Source organism: Corvus moneduloides, chromosome 1 (assembly GCF_009650955.1).
Source record: "Corvus moneduloides isolate bCorMon1 chromosome 1, bCorMon1.pri, whole genome shotgun sequence".
NCBI classification, from domain to species: Eukaryota; Metazoa; Chordata; class Aves; order Passeriformes; family Corvidae; genus Corvus; species Corvus moneduloides.
This window is the reverse complement of record NC_045476.1, coordinates 28,239,916-28,264,176: the sequence shown is the minus strand read 5'-3', so window position 1 is coordinate 28,264,176 and position 24,261 is coordinate 28,239,916. Positions and strand designations below refer to the sequence as shown.

Sequence of the window (24,261 nt, the reverse complement as noted above, 5' to 3'; positions counted from 1 at the left end):
TTGTATGTTATACAGAGAAAGCAAAATACTTATCATAGAATACCGCTGCTGCTGTGTACAGAGGGGGTGAAATAGGAGGTGAATCAAGCAGGTACAACACAATCCCATCACTTCACAAGAAGAGAAGAAGTATTAAGAGCTATGAATAATCAAAAGTCTGCTGTGTTACTATTTGCATAACTGAGTTCACCAATCCAGTTTACCCGTTCAACACAGAACAGCACAGAGGCTCCTAATCTTGGTCTTTTCAAACTAGATAGCTGGCAATCTGTTGTTGGATCTACTTCAACGACGACTGCTGAAGTATGAACCATGACATATTTTAAAATGCCTCGAAACAAAACACCTGATATTAATGCTGCAGCGTCAGAATAATCCTTCAGAGGATGTCAGTTCAACAAAACTGAATGAATACCAGTGAATCTTGGTACCTTCTTGCTACGGAGTACAAGAGAAAGTTAACTCTGTCATGGCAGCCGGCTGCATGTGTGTACATGACAAGGAGAAAGACTGACTGTAGAACTGTTTAGTGAGAACAGCTGAACAGAGACCTCTTGTTTATATGCAAAGCAGGATCTGTGCCTTGAGCAATTTCCTGCTCTGTCACTAACTCCCAGGATTTTTTCACTGCTATTTATAACCAGCAATCACAATTGGTACCCTTATGCAAGAAGGAAAGCTGACAGCAATAGACTAGACTCATAAACAAAGTAGACTACCACCTGGGAGGTGACATCTGATTATTTACATTCTCTGCAACTCTTATTAAGAAACATACACTGAAACAGTATAAATGCTAAATATTCCTTCCTTATGAGATCAAGAGCAAATGCACAGATTCATTACACTTGTGCATTCTTGCCTATTTCCTAACTACGTTATTAATTTTTTTTTTTTAAGTAAAACTGGTAGTCTTCTTCATCTATTACAAGAAACTATGAAAATTAGTCTAATAACCTTGGCAATCTTACCATTCAAACCTGATTTTCAGTATTACTCAAGCTATATTTGGAAGTGACTGTAGCTGCAAAAAAGTTATCAAGCAAACTGAAGTGGAACTCCTGTTAATTTATTCCTAGACAAACATGTTGCCCTTTTCTGACAGAAATCTGTTGTTTCCACCAACAAAATGGTTACGTTATTCCACCTGCTAATTTCAGATCTTCATCTCTTTTCATCACGTTAGGGGATTTAATCCTCCATAAAAGGGAAAGCAGCTAGTCATTCAGGAAGAAGAAAACAGTCACGGAAGACATCACAAATGAACTGTGCACAGGCAGAAGTGTGCTTACTACAGCTTAGTATGAGTTCAAGTTCACACCATACTTTAGTTCTATCAAAACAAGTGCTGCACAAATATCCGTATCTCAAAAAAGGAGAACATAACAGAAAAAATAACAGTTTCTTCTTTTATGAGGGCAAAACATTTCATAACTTGGAGGTTACATTTTAAAATCACATTTTGCTTGATGCTAGCTTTGCCCAGTCCCCATTCTGGGAAGTAGTGTCATAAAAACACCTAAAGCTCTCTCACAGAAAAGTACATGCAATTCAAATGAACTCAGAATTACTTACTTGACTTTAAAGTTCCTCATCTTACTGCTGTTGTGTTAAAGACCTGCACTTCCCACCTGTGGGGTGGGAGAAAGCCTACAGTCCATTTCCACATGCTGCAACAAAGCACTAACAGAGGGGTTGTGTCCTAGGTGCCTCATTTCCTTTACTAACACCACACAGCTCATCTACTTTCCTTCATCTACTGAGATAATCAGAAACCTTAATGCCACTACATGTTGACAGAGCAGCAGCTGGAACAGTTGAAAAGTAGGAACACTGCCTATTTCTGAATATGGGGTAAGAGAGAGCAGCTGAATCTGTTAGGGAGGTACACAATAAATAAAGGAGATTCACATGGATGGAAATAACCTTCACCTTACTCCTTTTGTTTGCACTTAGAAAAATCCACCTTTCTGACCATTTTGTCAGTTAAGACTGATGGGGTTCAGCAAGCGAGGTACCAATTTAGAATAATTAAAGGATTAACACATCTGCTCCTCTTGGTCATATGTTTCAAGTCACGGAGCTCTAACAGAAGCAGTTTCTTAACACAAAATGAGCTGGGGTATAATGCAGTAAAGGTATGCATACAAGAGTGGTAACTCAACAACACATGGCACTAATGATCTGCAATAAATAGTGGATTTTCTGAGAGGCCAAAAAATCCTTACAAAACATACTTCACGTTTTTGAGACACAGGCAGGCTCTGGATTTCTTTGGACTGTCTTCAAATCACACAGACCCAACAAAACAGGGTATCACTTGTTCCCACAGATAAAGTGCTTCAGACTGGAAGGGGAGGGTGGTGGTGCAGGGAAAAATGATCCAAAAGCCTCCATAGATGATGGCTTTTAAGCAAGTTTTCCAAATGTAATTAATAGGAAAAGTGTTCAGTGTTTCTCAAAATATCTGATTAGATAGAGATTAGAGGAACCAGGAGACCAGAAATGCCTTATTACATGCAAATTTAAATTCAATTCTGGTATAAATTCATTACAATAGTATCTTGAAATACAGAAATGCTTTAAACAAACCCCACTATCCCTGCCTCATTCAGTGCATAGTACATACAATGCTGAGTTGTGAAACAGGTTTCCAACATTTGTTCTGTACTCAGTTTTCAAAATGAGACCCCATCAGATTTTCATTTTCCTAATAAGCCTCCCCCAGCTTCTTCTATGCAATACATAGATTATTCTTCCCCTTGATTGATTAAATATAATCAGATTACATTTACTCTTCTATTTCCTTAACATTTCTCTTCCAGTACTCACAATATACTATTTCAAGAGTTTTAAGCAGGATTTTATCAACCACAACTTGAAAACTAAAGAAGAAATTGTCCACCTATTCCTTGAAGTTCCTTAAAGTTCCTTCAATAGACATTTGCCTTTTCTTTTGACTCAGGTTTTATTAATCCATTTTCTAATTTCCAGAACAACAAATACAGCCATAGCTACTGAATTAATCACCTTAAGACTAAAGAAAACATTGCTGCTATACTATTTTTTTACATTTTCACCCAATATTAAGTTTCTATTTAATGACAGTGTTATTCTCCCCTTTCAAGTTCAACTGCATTTTCCTCTTGCAGGAACTCCACATATATTCTGAAGCAGGGATACAAGCCAAGGGCATACAGAATCCCTGGGAGTAAATAGTGTCCTTGTTTCCTCACATAATATAGGGAAATAAGAAAAAAAACCCCGAACAACTAAACCAAAAACAAAAACTTAAAGCAAACAAAAATCTTTGATTAATAATCAGAGATTGTTCTCATTTTGACATATATCAAGTTGAAAAGCCACACAATTAGGTCTGCACTCATTCCAGACCGAAGTCCAGTACAGCACACATAAATGGGAAGCACCACTCAAGCAGACATACTATTGCTGGTAACTTAGCTCTAGCATGAAAACTATTTGGGTAAGTTTCTATCAGCTATTTTGGGAGCAGCAAGGCAAACCGTAGAGCATTAGAGGTTTCTGAAATATGGATCTCTGCTTTTACTCAACTTCCTAGGAAACACAGACAAAACTAGCTACCATGTAATGCTGACTACATGACTTCTGTCACAGGCTCCTTCCAAACCACAAGATTTTGGAATAAGTACTCCCTGATGGCTGTGAGAATGTTACTATGTACAGGTTACTGTGTACTACAGTCAGTGTTCTCCTGTACTACAGTACTGTCAATATAAATACCAACTTCATGCCTAAAAAAGTTTGCTCATTTGTACTGCAAATCAATTCAAAATTTCATCTAAAGCAAACTTAAATCTTAAATTTAATTACAGAAATACACATACATAAAAAGTAATTCACACACACAAAACTCAGAAAAAAACCCACGCTGCAATGTTAACCAGATCTTTTATTACTGGTCTCCATGTCAAGTTTTACATCCTCCCTCAGGTTAGCAAAAAGTGCCTATCCCAATCAAAAGGAGGAAGGGATGTCAGGCAGTACACTTACTGTGTTTACATTCACAGCAACAAAAGCTAAGGCATTTTCCATTTGTTTAGTAAAAAGAGATCATGTCAATCCCATAGCTAGACTGTTTAGCACTTGCAAAACATTTTACAGCTGTTAGAGGCAATTGAGAACTGAAGAACCATCTCAAGTACCCAAAGTAAAAAGATATACGCCAAAGTCATATAAATGATACACTCACTAAGCTAAAAAAGCCAGAACTGACAACAGCCCAAATTGAGAAGGGTGTTTTCCCAGTAACTCATTTTATAACTAATAAAGTGGCTCAACACATGAAAGACTGAATACAACCTCGGAGTCACGAGTTCCCATTCCTAAGTTTGTGTGTTCACTTATCTCCTTCTGAATGATAGGTAGGTGAGAAAAGCCTACACAAGAAACATATAAAATGGATATCCCTTGTGGCCACACCCAACATACACGTTTTGCCTGTCAGTATTGTGCCTGAGAATCAAGATGTTACATTACCAATTAGTAATCAGTAATGCCATTCTCCAACTATCATCAAGCACGTCTCATGCATAATGAAGATTGCAAAGTTAAAAACTTCTGATCTTCAGTATACAGACCCACATATCACCCACTCTGCTTTGTATATGCCCAACCCATACGATTATGCTGCCTAAGGTGCCGACTACCACTGATGGAGAGAAATGCACGTAGAAAATTTGTAGCAACACTGCTCCAGTGTGTGACACTTCTTTTTCTAATGGTTAGTACAGAAAGAAGAAAACCAATACTATCTATCAAAGCTGTTCCTGTCTTTAAATATATAGTCCAAGCTGGCCAGGATAAAACACAGATATAATTTCTTCCATTTTCTTTGAAAATAAAAAGATGTTGAAAATACTGAGACAGACTTTAACATGGGGAACCAGTAATCCTCTCTTTTCCAAACTTTTGAGTATGTCACTTAAAAACATGTAATGCAGCTCAAAATATTGGGACAAAGTCGCACAAACCACGCCATTGCTGGCTTACAGTCCAATGTTACTATCTTAAAAAGCATCCTTAAATCAAGCGCTGTAAAGTGGGCCCAACACTTACATTACTGTCAGAAAAATGAATGTACTGTATATTAAACTACTGAGATCCAACCAAAAAAAAAACCCCCATACTGTCTTAAGTGAAAAAGCAGATGAGTACTATGTCAGGATATGATACACCACCTTAGAAACAAAATTAACTTCATTCATACTAACTAGAAAAACATGTGATAGCAAAAATGTTCTCATTCCCTACTCTTACAAGTGGGATATCAGCAAGGTTTTCCAAGTCATATTTCAAAGCTATGCTAAGCATGTAACATACATTAAACATAAGCATGTTCATCATATGGGCAAAACACCCTGCTTTTAAGCTCTGCCCGTTGTAAGATATCACTACCACTTTTCTAACCCTTCCTTGTTAAGCATCCTACTTTTGCATTTGCAACATTTTACTGTGGAAATGACTGAATATCCTCCCACTTCCATTCATTCCCTGCACAGACTACATTTGGCCGCAACTCAGCTATAAATCCCTATCCCACAATGAACTACTCATTAGAGAAATACAGAATACAGTGCCTAAAAAAACCCACAACTTCCATCTTTACACAGACAAGATATAACAGCAGTCTCATTGTCCCGCAAATGTTTTCAAGAAACTATCAGAACTTACTCAACTATCAAAAATTAGTTCTATTCTAGCACCTCCAGAGAAGCCCGTGCCCTTGTAAATTTTCAGAAAATGTAGTTATTTTAATATGCTGTTAAATAAGAACAAGAAATTGAATCAAAAGTAATATCAAAAGCACAAATACAGACTTGGACAAAAAAAACCCATTTGAAATTAGACACAGTTTGAAGTACAAAAAAAGTAATTTACTATTCAATTCTAAACATGGCACTAAACAGAAAGAAAGAAAATTCATTAATGAGTCATTAAGTATTAAGTCAAGACTCAGTGTGGTCTCATTAGCCAAGTAGGTTAGACCTAATTAAAACTTAGTGCAAGGTTCACATACAAAGACTAAACTGGCTGCTGCAGACCGCCAGGATTTTGAGTGGGGCCTGACCACTGAACCTGCACAACTCTCAAGAAACTCTTGCTAGATACTTCCCACTTTTAAACACAATTTAAAAAAAGCATGGCAGTGCTGTATACCCCTTGAGTACTATGCTCTCTAAAGATGCTACGAAAAAAATCCAAACTAATTCCTGCTTGATATCCACCTTCTGAATCATCACATCACCTGGTGTTTCAGCTGGCCATGCAGTACATACAGCCTTTTCTACCTGCACTGCTGCTGGGCATGCTGTATAGAAACTCAAGGAGGGAGAGCAGGGAAGAAGGACAGGTACCACATTCCAAGCACTCTCCTAAGCCAAACTATGTAACAAATTGCCCACAGCACACTAAAATATCCCCAAAATGATAGGTTTTCAACACCTAGACCTAAAATGAAATGCCTCCAGTGGCAAGATACCGTTCCAATATCAAAAGTACCAAGCAACAACACAGCACCATTTTCACTCTGCTTGATTCTCTGGACTAAGAAGGTTGAAGCAATTCAAACAAGACAGACTTAAAACTGAAGGAACCAGAAGAGAAGTCTGCATGTCTTCTACTTGGGGAAGAACACTACCACTATACAAGTCTTGCTTTTCATTCTTTTAATTTACTCTTCTCTTAGCCCTCAAAACACACATGCTCAATCATTAAAAAAGTAACTGAAGAACAATCCAAATAAAACCAAGGCCTAAAATGAAAAACATCTCTTCAGCATTCAGCCTATTATACTCTAACTGGTATGAGAAAGTACTAAAAAAAAAAAAGGTTAAACAAAGCTTACAATTAAGAGCTTCCTATTATTGCTGACCTCCCTAATCCATGGGTGTCAAGGAGGCAAACATCTGTTCCTCTACAGCAAAACCAGAATCAAGCAATACATTTTTTATCCCACAAAATATTTGCACAGGATGTTTCTATAAGCAAAAGGCATAGCTGAGTTAAATAAGCAACTTCTTATAGTATTTAAATCAAAATTAAAATCCCTCATCATCACAACTTGCAAACGTATTTTTTAATGAAGCGTAACTTCAAATCCAGCATAGCAGACTATCACATTACAAACAGTCCAGAAAGAGCCACCCTGTTAGCATACATACCTTTGTCCTTCTTGAAGTCCAAAGCATCTTCCTTATCTGTCACTATTTCCTTCATGTTGATAATGCTTTGATGATTAAGCTGTCGAAGAATCTTAATCTCTCGAATAGCTGTAATTGGAAACCCTTCCTTTTCATTATCCAGACGTACTTTCTTCAGTGCTACCATTTCCCCTAAGAGAAAATGTAAATATACCCATTAAGATTAGCAACCAAAACATGGGATTTAGTATTGACTTGTATGTTTGTTTTTTAAAACCCTGATGCTTGCACCAAGCACTATGCTGAACAGAAATCAGCACCACAGAGAGAAGCAAAACTACAAATGAGAATTTTCAGCTACACACTATATCCTTCTTCCTCCTGCACAACTCACATATCCCGACATTCTACACCATGTCTACCAGTAAAGAGCGATCATCAGCAGAGGCCTGTGACTGCTCTGGATTTCTTAATACTACATCAGCACAGATCAGAACGCATATATCTAGCCAGAAATACTACGCAGTTCAAGATATGAGGCAGATCACTAAAGAGTTCTCAAATTAATTAGCATACCTTCTACAAGCATAAGTGGCACTGCCATTTTTACAGTGAGGAGATTTTTCCCTTATTATTTTACTGCAGGGTGGTCTGTATCAAACTGGATTCTACAAAACAGCAGGAACACGATCCATGCATGATGGAGGATGTCTACAGATTATATATGCTAGTTCAATCATTTTGTTCTTGGAAGTTTATTGGTGTGTCTGGGAAGTTTATTGACAGCCCAGATATCTTTGTTAGTCCTCAAAACTACTTACCCTACACTAACTTACATGATACACTCACAGTAGATCACATTCCAGCACACACAACCACTTGCTCTGAAAGTCCATTACACAGCTTCTTCTAAGGTATCTCAAAGGACATAATGCCACTCTCCACACAGGATTTGAATCTAAAGCTAACAGATTTGCTTGCTGTATCTGTACAGACCCAGTCAATGCAGAAAGCAACAACTTCTGTGGGAGGTTAAGAGATGACTGTGACGCACAAATAACCTGAAGTTTGCCAAAGAGGCAATATGGTTATGGCAGGATTAAAATGCAAATGTGCAAAGAAGAGAATCCCAGGAGATCCTAACAATGATTTGCAAAGGTTCTCAAGGTAGAGGTAAAAACCTGTGACAGTTCAACTAGAACTAAAGTTTGCAAACTGAGACAAAGACAGGTAAAGAATGAAGAAGGAATTATAATGACACTGCTTATTCTTCTGGAGATCAGAAAGAAGGAACTGAGGTTGGTATGTGGTCCTATGGGATTCAGTTACTGCTGAAGTAGAAAACTGTCCAGCATTCAAAGCATGCACAAATAAGTCAGAAGGGCAAGCAGTCATAGAAAGAACTACTAACTGAGCATAAAACAATCACACAGCATACTGCATATATAAAGAATTTGGATCATCTATTTAGATGTAGTGACAATACTATGTATGCTAGTGGTGACTGCTTGCTCATTTCAGCAGTAGTTTCACAAGAAATTAAAAAATGATGTCACTGTTGTAAAGCCAGTTATACTGCAAGAACCCCCCACATGCAACTCTTCAGGGCTGTGTTGTACAGCAGCAGATTCTCCTCGTACTATGAACTACTGTACTGGAGTACAAACAACAACCAAGTTTTATGCATAGCTTCTTTCACAGTTACATCCCTTTACAAGCTTCATTACTGTTTGCCATCCTGTCTAGGGTGACATTTAGTTTCCCTAGGATATTTAGCCTCTCTTCTTTACTAGTTCAACTTTATACAGAGCATCAAAACTCAAGAAATAAGAATTAGAATTTAAGACTACTTGGACTGATTTCAGCCACAGCTTTACAGATAAACGATTTTCCAATGCAGCAAACAGTAATTTCTGATTTAGACAAATGATAGACTTAAAACTAAACACACCAACAACTAAAATCCTTCCAAACATGAGAGGGCAGAATACCACAGATTTTACTCAAACAAAAACCAAAACCATCCTGGTAATGTAAAATTGCAGGATTACATTTACTTTTTTTGAACTTACCTGTATCTTTATCTCTGGCTTTGTAAACTTGCCCATAAGTGCCTTCACCAATAATACCAATGATATCAAATTTATCCACACAGCGCTTTCCCCAGTCTATTTCTTTTTCTTTTGTTTCACCATGTCGTGGTCCACATATTCTAGAAAGCAACAAACATTTTTAAGAATACAGCTAGTATATCTAGGCATTTTCTTAACTCTGAAGACACCCTCAACACTAACTATTTGAGACATTATTAGTTAAATGTCTTATTACCATTAAGTGGCAATAAACCATGCCGTTTGAGTCAAGCCACATAAATATTAAAAATATCATTAAAAAGTAGAACTCTTTTGATAAGAATATATTTTAAAGAAACTATTATCATTCCTACTTGCTTGATAAGCTTTAAAAAAAGTTTAATAAACATACTTTGGTCTTCTCTTGCTATGTAACTGAACTGCTGGTTTCTTTTCTTCAGGACTTTTGGGTACCTCAGCTCCTCCAGGCAACTCAGGTGGAAGTGGCAAGTCTGCAAGCAGATGGCGAAGTTTCTTCTCCGTTTCTTTAACTGACTTCACTGAAAGATTCTCTCTCAAACTATTTAAAAAAACCACAATTTGCTAGTAAGTTGAAGATAGTGGAATATTAGCATAAAAGGAAAACTTATCAGAATTATTTTTTTAAAAAAATACATTCTAGACTGGCAATGCACCAACATTTGAAATCTCTCCTCTTAAAATTTGCAGGACTTCGATAAATGACTCACAAATAGCTCTTTGGAAGATGCACAGTTAACTACCACAATTCTACAGAACCGTGAAATCAGACCTTTTTGGTGAAAGCTGAGCTCAGATGACACAGGGAGCCTTACCAGGCCAGACTTCTGCCACAGAAGCTTCTTTCCAAGCTTATGGCCTAGACTATTAAAAACATTTAGAGCTCAGGTGCTGCCAGATATCAGAAGTATAGTGGTAAAACCTGTACTCTGACTTCTCATATAAGAGAGAAGATCTAACTAATCCAGTTCTCTCCAAAACTGGTCTCCGTAGATAATGAGCTTCATGCTTACATTAACACTGCAGGGCATTACAAGGCTGTCCACATCACCTCATTTACAAATTCTAATTGCATACTTCTGTTGAAACACTCCAGATTCAACACATTTCTAGTGATCAGCATGCATATCAAGTGGGAAAAAAAAAATCAGATGAAAAAATGACAATGTTTTTCTGACACAGGTTACTGATACCTGATTTTTAACCAACCATAATTAGGTAACAGATACTAACCGTCCATCTCTGTCTTGAGAAAAATCCCCAAACACATGTACAGCAATGTATTCTTTTAATAATTACACAATGATCTTAGAGATGCTCTTCCCATTCTAATGGGGAAGCATAACTGCTGCAGGATTTTTTTTCTTAAGTACATGGTTCCATTTTATCAGATCTTCCTTTAGTTTAGCTAGATTTGTTCAGCTACTGCATTAATTTTAAAGCCACGACCATCTCTAAACTTTATATAATTACAAAATTGTTTCTCCCCTACAGCACTCTCATACAGAATTCACTCTTAATTTCTGTCACTGTATCAATAAAACTTAAGTCATGCTTTGAGGGGACATTTTCCAAGTTAGCTGCATTTGCCAAATCACACTATTCATCCTTCTCTGTGAAGGTTTTTCTACAACTTCTTACCCGCTTAGTTTCATAGATAAAGCAGGAACTTCTCTAAATGGAAAGATATTGCCAACTCCCATAATGGAGAATGCATACATTTTTTTCTTACTTTTCTTGCAATTAGTAATCCTTACATATGCAAAGTATTCCAGTTTTGCTTATGTTTATGCTTCTCTGTGAAAACTGAACACTTTTATGTCTTTTACCACTTCCCAAACTGCCACTGCCCCATTTTAAAGAAGCATCACAAGGAAGCATAGACTGCCCTCATCACAAACATAATGGTTAACATGCTAAAAAGAATAAACCACCTTCGTGCAGTGGATGTAACTGTCATGGCAATAAGAAACTCTTATTTTGAAGTTCGTATTATTTCTCTCATAATTTTTCCCCAAAATTTTCAATATGAATGAAAGCATAACATATGAAAGGTTCTGAAACAGATTTAAAAGAAAATAGAGGCAGCCAAGAGCAGCCTTCTTTTTTCAGGTCTGCTAAATCACACATCATTGACAACCAGGACAATTTTCCCTTTCAGCTAACCTATACTGTGAGGTTGCAACATTGATGTTCCCTTAGGTTGGTTATTTGTGGGTTTATGAGATTCTTACTGAAGGAACCAGAGAGTTCTGCACAGCATCAAGCTCAAGCCTTCTTTGTTGACAAAATTTCCCCATAGTAACTCTGAGCCCAAGGTAAATACCTTTGCCCTCCTCTGCCCTTAAAAACATTGATCTTCTTCCTTTGATGACTTAAGCTTTATCATGACTTGTATTTTCTGATCCGAAGTTTATAACATCCTATAGGCAAAACTAAGCAAAGCATGAAAGACATTATATTACTTCTCATCAACCTTTCTAATGCAGCTGTTTGCAAGCAGTAGGTATTTTGTTTCGAAAGGAGAACGAGCCCAGTGCTGAAAGAACCACAACTTAATTGTAGCTTAACTCCTCAGTTTACCTAACTTAAAACATGTGATCCATTAAAATATAAAAATAATAATAATCAGAAGCAATCAGCCAGCTTCAATATGAAATCTCACTTCATATTGTTGCAATTAATACTGCAATGCCAGTCATATTTAGTTAAACTAGTTAAGACTAGTTTTTAGTTAAAACAGTAAATCTTGTTCACAGCATCAGGATTCTCATTTACCTAGAGAAGATGGCTTTGTCACAAACATAAATGCAATCATACCTTTGCTACACCATTATTACATTTGCTAGAGTTTAATGCTGAAGGGCAAGAAATGATTTCTTTTTTACTAGTAAAAAAAAAAAATGTAACTGTCTAATACTATGTTAGGTTGTATTTATTTCCCAAGGCCTCCTATGCACCCTCAATGTCTAATACAAACTTAAATTACTAGCAAACACAAGAGAAATGTTTACACCTCTAGCTAAAAATTTCTGGCTTACGTGCGAGGTGATTTCTTGCATACATGTGAGAGGCATGCAACACCTTCAGTAAAACAAAAAAACAACTTCTCTAACAGCATCATTTTCCAATACAAATCACAGCACATATTCTCTGCTAGGACTACGAACAGACTTAACATAGTCTAAATTCAGATGACACTTGGAACACAGAAATTAATTTCACTACAGACCAATTTTTACACTTCAAAATTAATACAAATGACAAGCCATGAACCTCACTTCTACCATACATATTCAAAATAATACTTATCTTTGAAATAAAATACACTAAAATAATGCCCAGCTATAAAACAATTGCCTTTCAAAGAGAAGAGAATCTTTACTTCAAAACCCAGCTAAATAAAGAATTTTTACATATTGCTACTGAATTCAACTTTTCCCCAGAAGTACATGTTCACACCGAACTTGAAATCTTGAATTCTTGAATGCATTCTTTCATTAGTCCCAAAGCTATCATATCCCAGCAATTTTTAAAATATTTCTTTAGTAGACTTTTTATTGAAAGATTCCTCTTAGACCAAATTCTTCTTTTTTCAAGAACTAATTAAATTATTTTTAAGATCAAATTCCTTCACTAATAACCACCAGTTAAACAACTGAAGAGCAATAACAAATTAAATAATGCATAGGCCTGATCCAGCATATAGTTTTATATTTATTTTCCGAAGGAAATAACAACAACCACTATATAAAAAGGAACAAACAACCCCAAAAGCAAATCTCCGTCACAACTCACCTATCAGTTTCTTTATCTTCAGGCAGTGTGGGAGGCAAAGGCAAGGGTGGCAGTGTGGAGGTCGGTAGTGCAACAATTCGATCTTTCTCCTTGGCTACTACACTTGGTGTATTCGGTTTGCTTTTCTCTTTTACAGGGACTGGTGCCTGTTTCACAACAGCCAATTTATTCTCTTTCACTGCTGCAGGCTTCTGTTTAGTAATTTTGTCTGCAATTAAATTATTTTCGGCTTTTGTTTCAGGAAGCGAGACCTTTGCTTTTGCCTTGTCGTTTTTCAGATTTGCACTGCTGGTAGGAGAAGGTGTATGCTCAGTTTTGATTTTCTTCAGGTCCTTAACATTGTTCACTTGAGGTGCGCTTACAGCAGTGTCAGTGTTTCCCTTAGTAGGTGTTGAAGTATTGGAAGCTTTTGCACTGGCTTTCGCTGCCTCAGCAGCTCTTGCCTTTTTGTTTTTGTTCAGCTCAGCAGCCAGGCTACTCTTCAGAGTCAATGTACTAGGAGAAATACTTGAATGACGACTTCTGGATCTAGACAATCTGTGTCTGCTACGAGACCTGGAGTGCCTCGATGAATATGGACTTCTGCTTCGAGATTTTGCTGATCTCCTGTTTCAAAAAAGTAAAGATTTACCCAGGTAAAATTAATTCTAGTTGCTTTCCCGGCATATCTACTTTTTTGACAAACTACATATTTTAAACCAACTATTATCACCATGCTCACAGAATAAACAGAAGTCTATGAAATAGGAGAGACCCTGCATTAAAAACATAAAAATCTACAATTAATCAATCAAGATTCTACACCTTTTTGTTAGAAAACATGAAAACTCTTAGGTGTAGTTTCTCATCTCACAGAACTGCAAAATACAATACTTATATAAGGCAAGAAATGTTCTGCTTTCCTCACTACTTAAGAGATTTTTCTCTTTAAAAGAAAATCTCAACGTATGCAACTTGTACAAACACCTTTAGCGTGTACAGTATTTGAGAAAAACTCAATTGACTACATAGTCAGAATTCAACAAAATGAAATTAAAATTACAAGAGAGACAAGAGAAATCTAAACAACACTGAAGCATTAATTGTAGGAACTTCTGAATTTTCACTTTCATAAATATCATTAAGTTAATTGAGAAAAAAGGGAATAATAAAGACTGCAATGTAGCCAGCTGAAAGACAGCTTTCCTTTTTTGAAATCCAATTGTACAACTTCAAAAAAATCCAAAACAAACAACCTCCCCCCCTCCCAAATAGCCCAAGTACCCAGTATTTGTTACAGCTATTGACAAACATAACCCACAAATGGGCCTATGCTATAACTACATCTGAATGCAGACATTAATAGAAAGAAAAAGAAAAAATCTAAGCCATCTACAAAATGAGAGCAAGAAAATTACTTTAGAATGAGGATGGGGAGGGGCAATCTTAAACAACTACTGTACAACAATACCATTTAATATGAATGACTTTTCATTCAAAACTTCAAAGGGATATTCTAATTTGCCTAGTACTAGTTTTGAGTCATTTCTTCAATAAGAAGGGAAAAAAACTAATTGAGCTGAAAGGCATGGAGTAAGTAAAGTAGCCTAATCCACTGCTACCACATAGTAATGTTATGAAATAAATTAAATTAAATGTAGGGGTTTTAATCCATTTTACCATACCAAGAATAACAAAGGTATTCATCAGATTTACAAGTATTTTCTTGATTAAAATTTGATGAAAATCTATTTTGCTTATTGTTTGAAGGGGAGGAAAAGCATACTCAGGATTAAAAACACGCAATATTCATCAGCTGGACAAAGAAAATTGTATCAAGCAATAGCCAAAATAAGACTTCCTGAAGATACAAGAATTTCAGAGTTCAAAAGATAACACAGTGTATAGAGGTTGCCAAAACCAAAAGAAACAAAAAACCCAGACCAAACCAACAAAAAAAACTAACCCCAATAAACAGACAGAAAGAATGCCAGCTACAATCCCTATGATCGGACTACCCATCCCACATCAAATTTAATTTTACTGACAATTAAATCAATTCAGTTTTAATTATCAACACAAGAAATTACATCTCAATGCTTCAACTGAACAAATATTTAATCTAGTACAACAGCGTTTCTTTTGCGTGCAATATTGATTAATTTCTAAATTCACACTCTTTTCTTTTTATAATGCAGGAACTCTTACCCGATAAAAAGTCACTGAGGTCAATCAAAAAGTGGCTGAAAACAATGTGTATGCACACTGTATAGTACAGCACAAGCTTCAAAATTCTACAGGTGAAATTGATCCAAATGGCTAGAGACTCATGAAATTAAAAAAAAAAAATCAAATCTCAGATGAAGATAACTCTTGGAAACTAGCACAGTTCAATTCTATGCCAGGAAGCAGATTTTATAGGATTTTCTGGCACAGCAGGGTAACAATGACAGTAACAGTAATAACAACAATAAAATAATAATCCTAAAAGTTTTTTACACTTTAATCAAAAGCCTTTAATTTTAAAAAAAGCCTCACAATTCTAACAATTTTCAACTGAAATCTAATGTTTGGTTCACTCAGCAAAGAGTGAATGCTCATGTCTAGTAAACACCAAATAAAATAATATTGGGCACAAAAACTGCATTAAAAACTTACTTCTGCTCCACTATGAATCCTGTTGCTGAAGTAACTTTTGCCATTATTATTTTGAAAATCTAAGTACTAAATCCCACAGAAATTTTTCAGAGGTTTGGCCAAACAGGAGTAAAAATAAAAAGGTTCAAAGTTCCATTATACAGAGTTAAGATGGAGTAGCAGGAAGGGAAAAAACCTAGAAAATACACACAGTTTAAATGCTAGACTAGAGCTCTCCTCACACTGCTGTCTCACTTTCGGAGAGGAATTACTATCTCAAACCAGAGGTGTTACTGCTGCAGATCTGCACCCACTCTGGAATCAGTATAATGACATTTCTCCAGCATCAGGCAGAAGCTAACAGTCCCCATTAGTCCTAAACTGACTTCTATAAACGGTGCATCATTTGCAAGGATGTCACTGACCTGTCTTGGAAAAAATTTCCTTGCACATCTTGTTCATAAATCAGCTATTTCAGACTGACACTCCCTCCGATTACCTGTAGAACACAACCTCCATCCCAAGTACTTCACTGCAACCGGTACTAAACTTAAAACATGTCCTAAAGGTCTCAAAATGAGCCCTGTTTCTTTCATAAGTATGATTTGGGGTTTCTTGTTTGTTTTCATCAGTACCTAACAAAGACAGTAAGCATATAACTAACAGAAATACAGACATAATTTCAGATGCACTACAAAAGAGAAGCAGCAGCTTAAAACAACACAGTTGGTGAGACACCAGGCCTGATTTTAAGACTGGTTCTGTTCCATTTTGGTACAAAATAAAACAGCTTCATTTAGCTCACTACTAAGGATAAAATGAAAAAAATCTGTTCAAGTCAGTGACAGCAAATTTGATCATCTGATCAGCAGCCATAACTAGGTAAGGAAGAGGCAGTTTTGAAAACCTATAGAAAGTTTTCTATACTTTCTTCAGAAACAAACAAGAATTGACAGTGGATTGATGTCTGTACTTTACCAATACCAGTCAAGAGAGTTTGGGACATGAACATGAATTTATGCAAGCTCAGCTAAAAAAAACCCAAACCCAACCATCATCCATCCTGGGTTTCATACTCCACATGACAACTGCATAACTTTTTCATGTGGGAGACAGTAGATACGCATGCACGCAAATATTTCAGTCCCAGTATCTATTACGGCCCCTAGTAGCAGGTCAAAATGATAGCAGTCTAGTTATGAAATACATTGACTGATTATAATCTCTGCACTGGTTTAATTTTTCCAGGAATTTTTCATCATATATGTCAGAAAAAACTATTCTATTACCTATATATAGTACCTCTAGCATCCCAAAAGCCTTAGCAAGAATTCCTTGCTGTACCTGAACCACTGAGCTAGACTCTAGAGAATACAGCAAAAACATTAACATTTTCAGCTAAACAGACAAATCCTGAATTTTAAGTAAAAAGCAGATTTGTTGAAGTGCTAGTTATTCAAGTTACAATGATAAAATCTGCTGTTTTCATCAGCCTAATAATCCTTTCAAACACTCAACTATCCCTTTCCTTCATCTGTGTAGTTCAGAAGTCCCAACAGACCAGACAACTTATGTACAAGTTTTCACCTATAAAAATAGCACAAACCCAAAAATATGGAGACATTTACAAGCTTTCCCTCAAAAGCTTATACAGCACTCAGAGTGGAGAATAATTGCCTTATACATAATAAAACCAGCCAGCTCACTCTGTTCAGACCTAACATTTGACATAAAAGATGAAGTCACAGCAGCACAGAAATGGGCTCACACAACAGCCAGCGTCTGCCAGTTAACAGGACACTGATCACTTAGTGAGAACCTGAAAAAACACCAGGAGAGACATCTGAAGTACACAGTCTAAATCTTCCAGCAGGACTCTAGTAAATGTGTGTGCATGCATACACATATATATAAAATGTGACATTATCTGACATTTGACACCTATTTCAGATGTAGTCAGCACCATGTTTTTAACACAGTAAAAAGGAACAAAAGAACAGTGGCTGCAACTGCACAGACCTGCACTGCAAACAGCAAATGCACTGAACAATGCAATTCAAATTTCTCTTCCTGAAGTAAGGCAAGATCAGGAAGTTTACTAAACCTAAAGGCCACATTTCACTCTCTTAAACAAAAGCACCAGCATGTGCTGGTAACACACAAGGGGAGAGGCTACTAAGAAGCCTAAGTTACTAAGAAGGTAACTTTCCTTCTATGCTTCTTTTCCCTGTTTGCATCCTGAAGTTCTGCCCCATTTATGAGCACCTTTGCCACTAAATGCAGTAAGAGTCTTCTATCAGCATCTTGAATTCAATTCACAGAAGCGTAGATCCCTACAGAGAGGACAACTGCCACACTTCATGATACTTCTAAAATCCCTTCTGAGCCATATACAGATTTCAGTATGTTTTTATATACAGAGAGGAGAAAAAAGAAAACTAACGTGCCTGAAGACCGTAAGTATCAGCAGGATAAGTTCTAAAGCTGCTTTGTTTCTTCCCTAGATATGGCAACAAAGAAGCCTGGGAGCACAACTAGATTAGCTGCAAAGGGACATGGAAGAAATTACAATTTAGCTAGAGGTATAAAATAAAAGCAAAAAAACCCCAAACCGTTAACATTATCTACAAACCATGTAGACAGATTTAAAGAAGGTGATAGAAGAAGAAAACACTAGTAAGAAAGTCACCCTTCCAAACCAAAACTCTACTTTTCAGAACAAGAAAAATAATGCCTTTTTTTTCACCCTTCGAGCACAGAAAAAAAAAGTTGGTTTAGGCATCACTGTTCTTTCTTTCTCATTTTTTGGTTTTGCCTAGTACCCAACATTTCTTAAAACAAACAGGTATTCACTGTTGTTGGGGTCTCCTCTCCCCGCCGTGTAGCCCTGGGAGAGGGGCCCTGAGGGGACAGACACGGGGCTTCCCTGCCCCTGCTCAGCCTCGTTCCCATTGGTTGGTTTGTGTTCCCTGCACGGGCAGAAGGACCCTTGGTCCCGTGACTGGAACAGTTCCTCGGCAGAGCTCCGGCCATGCGGCTGGAGAAATAAACATCTCTGAAACAGCTATCAAGAATCTGTCTGTCCATATATATTTCCTTTCCACGGGACTCCTGGTTTGATATATGCGTGTTGCAGGATCCCCACTGCAACATAATGGTGGAGAATTGTGAGCAGAACGATCCCCGATCCCTAAGCGACTGATTTGCGTGAGTAAACCCTGGAAACTTTGGATTCCTCTTCTTGGTTTTGCTTTGCTATTCCATATCTAAACTATGGAGGAACCGTGGGAAGACTCTTGGCTCTCAAAGCCGCATATGGACATTTATCTTAAACTTGAAAAGATTCTTGAACAACGATTTGTAAATTTTAGCTTGATTCAAGCTCAAAAAGAACTGAAACACTTCCTGGCATGGTTGTTTAAGAACTTTTTCTATGTTTCTTGGGATTTAATTCTTACGAAGGGCTTTTGGAAAACCGTTTGGACACAGTTAATACTGGAGTCAAAATATATGCCGATGGAAGAATATTTTCGTGAATATTATTTAATTACCGAGACGGTTGAGCAATGTCAGCTGTGTCCTGGCGAAGGGAAGCCTGGCTCAGGGACCGTGTGGCCCAGGCCACGTGCACCAAGCGCTCTGCGAGCAGCAGCGAGGCAGTTCCCGCGTGCGGGCGGAACCATGCGAGCCGCAGTGTCGGTGGCGGAGCGAGGCGCGGCGGGAGCGGCAGGACCCGGCGGTGCCCGCCTGGCCCCGCGCAGCGCGTGGTGGAGCGAGCCCCAGGAACGCCTGACTGAGAGGGGCGGCGCGTGGGCAGTGGCTGGCGGCGATGGAACAGAGCCGCGCCGAACCGAAACACGCGCTGGAGCAGGGCATGGGGGGGTCATCGCTCGGGGGCCCGGCCGAGACGTGGGTACAGCGCCCGGCATCGGCAGCGAAACTGCGACCAGAGGAGGCGACGCATGGAGAACTGAGCGGCGCGGCCCGGCCCGGCCCGCATGGCCCCGAACGCGACCCCGGGAAGAGCGCGCAGGCACCAGCAGCCCCGACAATTCCAACACGGGAGCGACCGAAGGAGAGAGCAAAGACGCAGCGAGACAGAAAACAGCAGCCACTCGGAAAAAGGAAAGGATCATAGTAACTAAGACCTTAGGGATAGTAAAATGGTATAATGTTAAGCAAAATTACGGTTTTATAACAAGGCGTGACAACCAGCAAGACATATTCGTGCACAGAACTGCTATTAAAAAGAATAACCCTGAAAAATGCATCCCAAGCTTGGGAGATGGAGAGGTGGTGGAATTCAAAATTGTGCAAGGTAGAAAAGGGTTACAAGCATCGCAGGTCACTGGGCCTGATGGTGTTCCTGTAAAAGGCAGTATATATGCTAAAAATCGTAGTCATGTTAGACATTGTAAGCCCTCCCTACAGTCTCCCTTTCCTAATCCCACCGTTCCCTTTTACCCTATATCCTGTTACCCCCAGTGTATTCCCAATCTGTTTTTTCATCCATGGTTTCCCTCACAAAACCATGCTTTTGCCAATTGTTTCCCCAAAAATCCCTTTCCAATGCCGAGTGGGGGATGAAAAGGGGGAGGGAAGAAGTTAAACCCCCTCCTGCCTCAGTTTCCCCACAAAGCATGCTCAGAGAGTTCTGTCTCCCTTCTGTCAGCCCTAAGATGTTCCACAGAATCTGTTTGGACATTTAAAGACTCAGGAGGGTGGCTTGTTTTGTTTTGAAACTGTTCTTGTTATGTTTATCCAGTTGTTTTCATTCTCCTTTTATAAAAATAAAACGGGTGAGGTGTTGGGGTCCCTCCCCCGCCGTGTAGCCCTGGGAGAGGGGCCCTGAGGGCACAGACACGGGGTTTCCCTGCCCCTGCTCAGCCTCGTTCCCATTGGTTGGTTTGTGTTCCCTGCGCGGGCAGAAGGACCCTTGGGCCCGTGACTGGAACAGTTCCTCGGCAGAGCTCCGGCCATGCGGCTGGAGAAATAAACATCTCTGAAACCATCAAGAATCTGTCTGTCCATATATATTTCCTTTCCACGGGACTCCTGGTTTGGTATATGCGTGTTGCAGGATCCCCACTGCAACACATTGTTTCTCTGCTTCATACAACGTACTTAGTCACTTTATAAAAAACTACTTAAGAGATCAAAATGTTATGAATTACAGGTTTCAAAACTGTTACAATATTTCTCCTTCCTGATAGGCAACATTCTACAGCACTTCACTGGCTCACTAATATATTACCAAACAGTAAATTTACTTATTTATTTAACAAAGAAAAAAGTCTACTGATATAATACCACTTACATTTTTGATCAGAGAATGGAAGAACTTCAAATAGTAGCTTAGAGTGCTATCGTTTACTACCTTGACACTTGAAACCAGAGAGGAAAGAAAACTGTTACCCATGTCAGATTTCCAGGAATATGTTCCATTCAGTTTACACAGTTTTTCTTGCCATGCTACTTTTCTAGGTGTTTCTTTCTGTCCCCTTTCAATACCCCCTTAATACAAAAAAAAAGGTACATTCTATTGACAAATCAGAATGATCATGTGTTACCTTCTCGTGTTTCTAAACTTGAAAACCTCTTTTCTTCTTAACTGCTTTAAGAGCAAGCTAAATCCATCATGATGGTGGCCAGCTACACATTACCTAACTGTAAACAATTTTACAGTTGAAATACATAAGTGTCTGTGAGCTGAACAAGCAAACTTTGTCAGTAACTTTTTGATAAGGCATAACACAAAGAGATTAAAGAGAACACGAAGGCAAAACCAAGAAATCTAACACTCCAAAGGAGGTTAAAACAAACACTGTAGCCCAGCTCTTTCTTTAACTGGCAGGTAATGCTGGACTACTGACTAAGCACTGACATCCTTCCCTGCACAGCAAGGTCGTAGTGTATTTGAAAAGAGAGACCTAAATCAACTGGCTTCACTGCAAACCTTCCAAGACAGTTACAATCCCTTGCTAACATAAACCACCTTGACAAAACATTTTCATTCATAGTACAGCTTTTCCATGTTGCTCTAGCAGGCAAACATATAGTTCATTTCTTTAAGCCATTACAGTAGTAGTACTCTTTCACTTGATACCTTATTCATTAATTTCATTTATTTCCTCTAGCCCCTAGTTCAAGGTTACATTCTACACAACTCTGCAACCAACCACCTACTCATCTGCTTTGTATATGAAAACTACATAACCTGCCTTACTGATTCAAACTGCAAATCTTTAAAAGGATCTCAAATACATACTGGAAAGCTCTGAGCTTGGCTTTTATCTGTTTCTTGAACCTGCTTTATAACCCTCTATTTTCAAATGAGAACTTGGCCTACAAAGAAATCAACCAGCAAAAGGTCAAGTCAACTCAAAATCCATATTCTAAACACATTTGAAGTTAATTTTTTCAAATGAAATTTCCTTTTTCAAATAAGGAAAGGAGCAGCAGCAACAAGGAAAGGGAAAGGTAAATGAGCAACACACAAAGGCCAGCAACGTGCACTGGAAAAATTAGCTACTCCAAACAATGAAAACCTAGAGTGGTCCACTTAAAATTCTACAAAATACAGTTTTACTAAACAAAATTAGAGAGCTTTAAATTAAAAAAAAAAAAATCTATTTTCACTAATCAGGATGGGGGGCAAAGTCAAACTCTCTCTTAATCCTTTAAATTCAAAAGCAGTAGAATTACTGGAATCAAAGTTCTTTTCGTATCAGTTGATGGTACCGTACTTTCTCTATTTACTAGCTGAATATATATTTTACCGTTTTCCTATGCTTGTTGTGATTTTGCACACAAATTATCTGTATTTTGCAGAGCCTCACTAATACAGACTAGCTACCAATACAGACTGAGATGACTCAGTACCAAAAAAAAAAGAAATCTTGTATCTTTCCTATAAGCAACATCCATGCACATAGTAGTACTATGCTAGTAGTGCCCTACCCACTTTTATATGAGCAGATGGGTAGGTGTATCCATATTTGGAAAAATGCAATTACTCATCTATACTGCTAACTGAATTAAATGTGTGATCACATAACATATGACCTGATTCAAGTTACAAAAAATAGTTCTCTGGAAACTAGTTTAGCATGAAATTGTAGGAAGCAAGAGACTGTGTCTGCTTATTTTGTCAACCATGGGGTTTGGTTGAGAAATTTTTTTTTAATCCAGTCATTTTACCAGTAGAGAAATAAATACCTCGTACTTTTGGAAGAATTTCCATTTTGAAAATATGCATGTGCTACTTTAGAACAGCTGTGTTACCCTATACACAAGAAAATAGAGTAATACAAATCCACCAGCAGCAAGTGAAGATGATTTGTCCAACAAGTGAATACAGCTCAATCAGTTTATCCAAAACACAAATTTTTCCTGCTATTATAATGGAAAAGGCAATTAGTCTACCATTGAAAGAGAAATCACCAAGTATGGAACACATATCCAGTGTCTTTGCTTCCCCTCAGAACCCACAGCCAAACAACATCACCTAAAAACAGCAAAGTCAGTACTGCAGTTCAAATCTCACAGCAATGCACTGTTGCTGCTTCAGACGAGCAAAGCTGACTTCACTTGTTTCTCTTCAGCTGCTTACGAGAAGTTTCTCCCTAAGTAGCTCAGACACCTAGATTAAAAAATCACCACTAAACACATGGGCTTTCCAATCATGCTAGAACTGCTTCGTAATAATTTTCTGCATACCCAAATAACTGGGTAATTCACATAACATTACAGAAAACATATATATGAGACATAAAACAAAAAGAGCAAAAAGACCTGCAGGCTGAAATACTCAGTCACATACAAAGTTCCTACTGTCTGAACATCATTACAGCTGGATATAAGCCCAGAATTAAGCCTTTAAATCATCCAGATGAAGAATACAGGTGCTGTAAGAAGCTGTTGCCTTCATGAAACTGTAATAGTCTATCAAGTCTAAGGCCACTGTATCATTATCAAACAGGACAGCAAAAACGTTCAACATTTTGGTTGCAGTACTACAAAGTCAAGCAAAAAGTTATTATGACATAGTTTTGAATGGTTAAAAAAAAAAAGTATAAACCCCTTTCTACTTCCCCACTGCCATTGCAATACACGTTATTATCAACAGCTGTATGGAAGGAAAAAACCACTGGCTTTCATTTCTCCACAACAGGTAAACATTATGAACAACTGATTTTATCTTCACACTTTAGGTTTCTTTTGTTTTCTAAGAAAGTGGCATTTTTGCAATGAATGTCCCATTAGGACAGACCCTTCTTTCTACTTATAGAAACCGCTCCTTTTCACTCAGCCATTCCAATCCCCCTCCTGTAAACCTGATAGTCTGCATTTATTTGTCTGTAAGCAGTTAAAAACTGAATGCAAATTACAATTCAACTGTAGGGAGGAAGAAAGGCAGGGAGTCACAAAGCTAACTCCTAGAAACAGACCTGTAGGCTCAAGAAAGACTTATCACAGAGAGAATATCAAAATCAGGAGATTTAAACTCTTATGCTTCAAATCACAGGTCCACTACCAACAGAAAAAAACCCACT

At 37.9% G+C, this 24,261-nt stretch overlaps 1 protein-coding gene across 3 annotated transcripts in view; it reads right to left on the bottom strand.

Annotated features, from left to right (window-relative positions):
- CDK13 (cyclin dependent kinase 13) overlaps positions 1-24,261 on the bottom strand; it is a 48,286-nt gene that overhangs the window by 21,009 nt on the left and 3,016 nt on the right. For all 3 annotated transcript variants that reach the window (XM_032103583.1, XM_032103576.1, XM_032103568.1), the window contains exons 2-5: positions 13,091-13,696; positions 9,666-9,833; positions 9,254-9,393; positions 7,203-7,373 (exon numbers count right to left, since the gene is read on the bottom strand). In XM_032103583.1, the coding sequence (XP_031959474.1) occupies positions 7,203-7,373; positions 9,254-9,393; positions 9,666-9,833; positions 13,091-13,696 (1,085 nt within the window). The remainder of the gene's footprint in view (positions 1-7,202; positions 7,374-9,253; positions 9,394-9,665; positions 9,834-13,090; positions 13,697-24,261) is intronic.